At 39.5% G+C, this 8,542-nt stretch overlaps 1 protein-coding gene across 1 annotated transcript in view; it reads left to right on the top strand.

The window, feature by feature from the left end:
* The window catches only part of LOC107099469 (NXPE family member 3-like), a 25,638-nt gene that overhangs the window by 4,888 nt on the left and 12,208 nt on the right, over nt 1–8,542 (top strand). Inside the window, exon 2 of the mRNA XM_015397607.1 lies at nt 4,609–4,984. Coding sequence (XP_015253093.1) covers nt 4,609–4,984 — 376 coding nt within the window. The remainder of the gene's footprint in view (nt 1–4,608; nt 4,985–8,542) is intronic.

The raw sequence follows: 8,542 nt of genomic DNA, 5'->3' as shown, positions 1-8,542 counted from the left end.
CAACAGCTGTAGTTGTGAAAGGTCATTCAGTGTGTTGAGAAGGATCCACACTTGGCTGAGGTGCACAATGGGACAGGCAGGCTCCATCATCTGGCTATTTTATCAGTTGAAAAGGAAGAACTTTCTAAGCACAGTCTAGTGATTGACCGCTTTGCAAAAATGAAAAATAGGAGGTACAATTTAATGCTCAAAAACTAAAAGAAAAACTTAGTTCGGGTTGAGTTAAACTTTCCCCTGAACTAAAACTCTGAAACCTAGGAATTAATGATTACTTCAGAATGTGTATAAGGAAACTTTTTATTTTTAAAGTTGTGCCTAGCAACGCCCCTGTCTATCTCCCATTTGTCTTTCATAAATTCTTGGAACTACTAGTAAACCTGCAGACTAAGAGCGAAGTGCACCGCTGGGAACACAAGGAACAGTCACATCTCTGATATACTATAGGATGGCTGCAGTATTTTGGATCAGCTGAAGTCTTTTAACTACAATTTATGGACTTTCAGATAGTGAAGAATTACAATAATCCAACCTTGAAGTAACAAATGCATGGACTAATTTCATCCCTGAATAAGATATTTAATAAATATTGCAATATTCCAGATATTAAAGAAGGACACTCTAGAAACTTCTTTGATATAGGATTTAAATGACAGGTCCTGATAAAAAAATAACACCATTATTTTTCAGTCAATTTAATCCCATCCAAATGAAGTGACTGACTAATCACCTTATTTTTTAAAGACTCTGGTCCAAAGACAACAACTTCTGTTTTGTCTGCGTTCAGAAGCAGAAAGTTAAGAGTCATCCAGGTTTTTATGTCTTCAAGACATGCCTGTAGTCTATGTAATGGCTAACTTTCATCTGGATTAATAGAAGGATATAACTGAGTATCATCAGCATAAGAGTGGAAATGAATCTCATGCTGTCTAATAATTCTACCAATTGGGAGCATACATATTTACCGTATTTTCACGACTATAAGGCGCATATAAATGTCTTTTTTTCCCCCTCAAAATGTGCGGCGCGCCCTATAGTGCGGTGCGCCCTATGTGTGTTGTTACTGCAGACGTTTGAGACCACCATGAGAACGTTAAAGGGGGAAGTGTGGGCGTGGATTGTGTATAAAATAACAGGTATGTGCTTTATGCAGTTATGCAGCTTTATGCTTTATGCAGTTCTGCATAAAGCAGGAGTGCAGCAGAAGCACCTACACCTACATGCAAAAGGTCCTGCAGCGCGTATTGAGCAGCAGGAGCAGCGCGTCGGGAGCGTTTAAGCATCTGACGCGCCGCAAACGCGCTGCTGCTCGAGATGGAAAACTTTAAGTTTTGCTGCTCGATGCGCCGCATCAACCAATCAGAGAAACTGATCTGGGAGTTGATCTGGGAGGCACCAGGATAATAAAAGTGAACATATTCTGCTGGCAGATTTCTGCATTTTAAGTTAATTTATGCGTCAATAAATTGTTTCAGAGGAGTCATCAGCGATGTGTCTGTCTCACGGCCAGCTCCCAGGTTTGATTAATACTTTGTAATAAATACACCTTGCAGCTATATTTGCTGTGATCAGTGGGAATAAAGTAGTTTTAATATGTTTTTAAGTGAGAAAATCCACCAGAAAACTTAATCATTGCAGTCAGTTCATCCAGATTATCATCCTGCCTTCTAATACTATTTCTGTCGGAGGCGCTCAGACCCCCACATACCAGTGGTGCGCCAACAGTAGGAATCCCTTCAACAGCAGCCTCTGGCCGGGTCGCCTCCTCGCGGTTCACCGTGGCGGCTGGTAGGTTTTTTCATCTAAATAATCTAAACTGCAGGCACCAGGATAATAAAAGCGAACATATTCTGTCGGCAGGTTTCAGGATTTTAAGTTAATTTATGCGTCAATCGACTGTTTCAGAGGAGTGATCACAGCGCTCTGTGTCATCAGCGATGTGTCTGTCTCACGGCCAGCTCCCAGGTTTGATTAATACTTTGTAATAAATACATGAATAAAGCACAATCATACTCAGTTTTGCTCCCCCTTTATTTTTAAATACGCAGTAGAGGTATTTAAACATAGTAGAGGACATGTACATGTATATAAAAAACGCGCCCTATAGTCCGGTGCGCCTTATGTGTGTGTTAAATACAGAAATGGCACACATAACTGAGACTGTGCCTTTTAGTACGGTGCGCCTTATGGTCGTGAAAATACGGGTAGTAAAGAGAATTGGCCCTACAACTGATCCCTTTGATACTCCACAGATAACCCTGGAGCATGAAGAAGATTTAACATGAAAAAAAAAAGAATCTGTCAGATGAATAAGATTTAAACCAGCCTGCTGGAGTTCCTTTAATTTCTAGATATTCAAGTCTGTATCAAATGCCAAGATCTGAGATCTAACAGGAAAAGCACAGATTCAAGTCTATTATCTGAGGCCATAAGGACATTATCAGTGACTTTAACCAGATCATTTTAAGTACTATGATGAGCTCTAAAACAGATTGAAACTATTCAAAGAGTTAATATCGTGTAAGTGGTCACACACTTATTTTGCAAATACTTTCTCAAGAGCTCTAGATAAAAAAGTAAGATTGGATATAGGTCTATGATTGACCAAGTCATCTAGGTCAAGAGACGGTGTCTGAAGTAAAGGTTTAATTACAGGTACATTAAAAGCCTTAGGTACTTATCCCTGTAACAGGTGTATATCAATCACATCTAAAATTAAGGAGGAAATCAGAGGTAATACTTCCTTAAATAACTTGGTTCGAACTGTATCTAACATACAAGTTGAAGGCTTACATGAAGATAATAGTTTTGCTAGCTCTGAAAGTTCAACAAAGTTCAACAGGATTAAAACAGTCTAAACCCGGTTCAGAATCTATAGTCACCCCTGATGCTGCCTCCCCATCCAGAGATAAACAAGTATTATTTATAGGGCTGGACTGGCTACGTCTCTGGGTAGATTTGGTAGCTGTATTAAAAATAAATCTTGGAGTTTTCTTATTCTCATCTATTAATGAGGAGAAATAGGCTGATCTTGCTATACAAAGGGTCGTACTCGTCTCCCGCTTTATCCGGAACCGGGTCGCGGGGGCAGCAGACTAAGCAGAGACTCCCAGACTTCCCTCTCCGCTGACACCTCCTCCAGCTCTGTTGGGGGAAGCCCTGGGCGCTCCCAGGCCAGTCGAGAGACATAGTCTCTCCAGCGTGTCCTGGGTCGTCCCCTTGGCCTCGTCCCGGTGGGACGTGCCTGGAACACCTCCCGAGGGAGGCGTCCAGGGGGCATCCGAAGAAGATGTCCGAGCCACCTCAACTGACTGCTCTCGATGTGGAGGAGAACCGGCTCTACACTGAGCCTCTCCCGAATGACTTTTTCAAAAGGGCTACATTGTCTAAGGTAGTATGCAGAGAACTAACTAACTGGAAGGGATCATCTCTATAACTGAATTGTAAGTTTTTGGAAGCTTTTCAGTTATAGAGATGATCCCTTCCAGATATCACCACACCCCCCACCCCATCACAGAGGAACAAAGTACCTCCCTGCTCCAGCCGGGGAACAATACCTCCTTAACGACGACCCTTAACAATCATAGACAGGTTTCAGGTATTACAGGAGACATCTCCCCCTTTAACGACCAATCTTTAGAATCATAGACAGGTTTCAGATATTACAGGCTAACAATGGAACCAAACGACCCACTCATTGGTTTCCGTTTGTATGTTTCCAAGCAATACAATGCCTTGTCTATATAAAAGACTCAAACTCACTGCGGATCCAGACATTTGAATTGAGAAAGCTTCCTGGAGAAGTAGCGAAACATCTTCAAATCTTGGAAACAAAGTCCAGTGGATTTTTTTTTTAAACTATAAATCCATCAATCCGCACATCCAAATTCTACCACTTACACCGTTAGGGCTGCATTGGGGCTGGTGCTTATCTCTGGCAGTCAATTAGTTTAAGGCGGAGTATACCCTGGTTGGGCCCAAGTCTGTCAGAGGGCAACATAGAGACACACAAAATCATTGAACAATGCAGACACACACTTAAACCAAAAATTGAAATACAACTTGAAAATAGACATGTAAATCAAAAATCTGATAAAGGGAAAGTGCATGGAGAATGTCTTGCATCTGAGAATCATATCTATCACCTACAATGTTTCCCAGCCCCCTGTCCTCATCTATGTTGATGTGTTTGTATCTTATTAAGTATTGGAAAATAGTCCTGTTTTGAGAAAAAGGATTAGGTTTAATTGATTATCCTTTAAGTTAGTAGAAGATAATACACCCAAAGGTTAGAAAAATAAAGATTTTGAAATATGAAATGTTACCTTTTGACTTAAAGATGGAAAGGATTATGGATCTTTACAAGTGTGTAAAAGAGAACAGAATTTGTCAAGTTAATACTAGGTTTATTGAACCTCACATAAAGTCATTCTGAAGGTTTCATTAACCGATTACAGGAGTAACTTTCTAAATTAATCAGTATGTTTTCATCAAAACTATAAATGTAAGGCACTTCATTTGTTTAATCTCTAAACTTATCTACTTAAAGGATACCAACGTGACATCAGTACCTGCTGCTACAATTCTGATACATTCCACTGATCCTGCCAGTGACTGCTCTTTCCATTCTGTGTCACCAGAAGATGCCCCGGAGATAAACTTTTTAAAGGAATACATTGCCTGGCCTGAAACACCATCATTATCATCTGAACTTGTTCTAAATGACACCAGTGATCCTGCTCACAGCACTTTCACCATTCTCCCAAGGAGCAAAGGAGGAAGTTGGCATGTAGGGGATCAACTGATGGTCTTGATAAAAATGCATGACTTCCAAGGTCTACCTAAGAAGTCAGGGGGAGATTTCTTACTTGCTCGGATGCACAACCATGGTCTTCTTGCAGGTGTGGCAGGACAAGTGTTCGATCATCACAATGGATCTTACATTGCTGTTTTTCCTATACTCTGGGAAGGAACTGCAGAGGTTCAGGTAAGACTAATGACATCAATCAGGACAATCAAATTTATATGTAAAACTTTGAAAGCAGACTTTCTTTTCATAGACTTAAACAAGCAGATGTGGGTTTCTTCAATCAACAAAAGTACTGTGACTGCAATGTGAAAAGATGCTCACTTACTTAAATATTGCTCATGTTTTGCAGTTAAATCAAAATAACTCCAACCATCAATCCATCTTCTCCAGCTTAGTCCTTGTCAGGGTTATAGTGGGGCCGGTGCCTATCTCCGGCAGTCTATGGGGGTGAGGCGGGTTACATCGTGGACAGGTCGCAAGTATGTTGCAGGGCAAGACAAAGACACACAACCATGCACACACATATTCCCACCTAATTACAATTTAGAGAACCCAATTAACCTAACAGTAATTTTTTTGGACTGTGGGAGGAAGCAAGAATACCAAGAGAGAACTCACCTATGCACAGGGAGAACATGCAAACTCCTTGCAAAAAGAATCTTCTTTCTTCAAGGCAACAGCGCTACCCGCTGTGCCACCGAAATCCCTCGAAATAACTCATAGCCATTAACCTTAGGAAGTACGATGCTGCCTAATAAGACAATGCCAAAGTGGGATTTTAAGTAGCTATTAGCATACCAAAATGCTATGAAATCTGAGATTGAGGTTAACAACTATTAACAGGAATTCTTTGGACAGCACAACAAAATATATGCAAAAGCCTGAAATTGCATTGGGCTTTGTTTGTCAGTAAACATGTTTCCATTACAAAAATGCAAAAAAGTCTTAGATATTCTGCTATTGTCAAAAAATACAATTTGAGTAGCAATGTTTTCATTTAAAAAGAAATGGGGCGCACCAGTGAGCAAGCTTTAGCGTTGGTTGCATAGAGACAGGCTCTGCTGAAAATTGCATTAGAATTTCTTTACAATCACATTATACCACTAACTAATAACAAACACAGACTGATTGTTCATTGTAATCAGGACTGTGTCAACATCCTTAGATGCATCAGGGTATCCATACTTATGTTCTGAAAACAGACTTAGAACATTTTTTTGGAGAGCTTGCAGACCAGTTCAGCTTTGGATGAGATGAGACAACTATTCTATGGCTGAAATGCAGTAAAATAGGACTTCTTTACCAAGGACCGTTCCATAAGACATATTAGAGGGAATGCTAAGATCCTGTCAGGCTCAAAAGACTAACTCTTACCTAAAGTGAGTAAGAATTATTGCATCTGATCAAGGTCAGTATTGTCTACTCAGTCAATTGAAATATTTCTCAAATATAGTGAATTGCTGCTCTAATTGTTAAACACATTTAAGTAAATTTTATCTACACAGCTTACTAATTGGAAGACCTTGTTCCATGGTGGTGCTATTGCTATTTTCTCACTAACTGAATTGCAATTGATTTAGGGTAGAAAAAACAACATTATTTATCTTCATTGTTGTTCAATATTTAGACAGGAAGTGTACCTTGGAAGTCTTGCTGTGAATGATAAAATGTTGAATGCCTTTTATAAATTGTGCTTTTAATATAGCAGAATTTTGTCTGCTGGAGTTAGTGTATTCTCACATAAGCAACTCAATATGTATTGATTTCTGTCAGGGGCAAGGAAATTATCATGATCTGATAGGTGAGGGTTGGGGTATTATGGTACCAGAGGTGGAAAAAGTACAAAAATATCATACTCAAGTAAAAGTAACAATACTTGGATGAAATATTACTCAAGTACAAGTAAAATTACCCATCAGAAAAATTACTCAAGTAAAAGTAATAAGTAGCTAATTTAAAATGTATTTTAAGTAAAAGTTACTTAGTTACATTTAAAAAAAAAACTGTTGCCAACCTCGCCAAGATAGTGCTGCGGGAAACACTGACTTAAATGAAATACTTAGTTTTTTTTAGCAGTTTATATTCCCAAGCCACTTCGAGCCGCAGTATAAGGATGAAAGAGCCGAATGCGGCTCCGGAGCCGCGGGTTGCCGTCCCCTATGCTAGACAAAACTAGCAATGCCACGAAACAGGTTGTTTTGCTAATTGGCTATTAGTCATGAAAACTTTGTTTGAAGTACCAAGGCACTAAATACTTACCAAAACATGCTTCCACAGATTAGATGTGGAGGTATTGAATGTTGCCAGTTCAGTCACCTTTGGCAGACACATCTGGCATTGCATGATGATACTGTTGGCCCTCTTGAATTTAAATGAAAAGCAGTCTTTTAAATGTGGCCAAGGATTTTTGTCATTTTGGGCAGCAGAATTCGATGTTTCAGCTAGCATTTCTAGTGAAACGTTCTCTGAATCGTCGTTGCTCTCCTGATCCACCTCCATCTCTTTCCCAATCTCCTACAGAAAGACTTGGCGCCTGGTAGCCTAGATCTATATGCTGGTCACGTCACTCACTCTAGTGCTTCCGGGCCTGATTTTTTGTCTTCCTTTCGGTTTTCCAAAGTTTTTTTTTACTCAGTAACGGATGGGATTTGTAATGTAACGAAATACAATACTTCACTCGAAACGTAATCAAGTAAAATTTAAATTACCGATTTTAAAAACTACTTACAAAATACACAAAAAACCTACTCAATACAGAAACTTGAGTATTTCGTTACTTTCCACCTCTGTATGGTACCACATCATATTATTGTAGAACCCTTTTATTACTGGTCCAAATCCAATCGAGGTATTGTTTCTCAGATAGCGTAAACAAAGGAGGAAACATGGTTAAGTAATAACAGAATTTATTCCAGCCATGTTTAGCAAAATAATTTAAACAAACGCAAATAGCAAAGGAAAATCTCATCTTCCCTTAGGCCCTTACCTTCCTGCCATTTTAGAGAAGACCCCACTGAAAGGCAGAGAGCTCACTTTCCTTTTTAATCTAAAAGTCAATCAGGAAGGGTTTCCCACAGTCCCCAGTCAGCATCTTTTCCTAATCATAGCCTACATCGTTACCCTATAAGGTAATGCTGGAGCTGCTCTGGCCACCATATATCAGCATAAGAATGTCCATTTTGGCTGACCCACACGGAAGAGTGGACAGAGTTATGAACAGAAACTAAAATAAAAAGAAATTAATCTTCAACACTTTCCCCCTTTTACTTGGTCTAAAAACTACCTCACTAATAAATCTAAGTGTGAGTAAATGAGTCCTACGTTATATGTGAAAGATGGCTCTTTCCGGCAGTCATTTGGAACCACTCTCACCACCAAAAGAGTACAACGCTATATCTCTACTAACTGTCAATCCTAGATGTAGTGCCCTCTTTGGATTACAATTCCAACTAAAGTGTTTCCTAAATCCCCCCATACATCATAAAAATAAAGCAACAAACGTAAATCGTTATACATGATAACTTGAAAAGATGGTATGAATAATCAATGTTTTAGAGTCATAGGTGTGATACAGAACTAATAAAGAGAAATGAAAAGCATATATAATCAACAGAAACACTAAACTAGTGTTGTCTGCTCTGACCTCTAAGTAGGCCACGGCACAAGTCAGGGTCAAGGCGCCTGCAGGGTCCTTACTGGCTCTGCTCTCATGGAGATGCCCATGATCCCTAAAGG

Source organism: Cyprinodon variegatus, unplaced genomic scaffold (genome assembly GCF_000732505.1).
Source record: "Cyprinodon variegatus isolate N-32 unplaced genomic scaffold, C_variegatus-1.0 Scaffold873, whole genome shotgun sequence".
Classification (NCBI taxonomy): Eukaryota; Metazoa; Chordata; class Actinopteri; order Cyprinodontiformes; family Cyprinodontidae; genus Cyprinodon; species Cyprinodon variegatus.
Note: the sequence above shows the minus strand (reverse complement) of the source record. Positions and strands in the feature narration are given on the sequence as shown.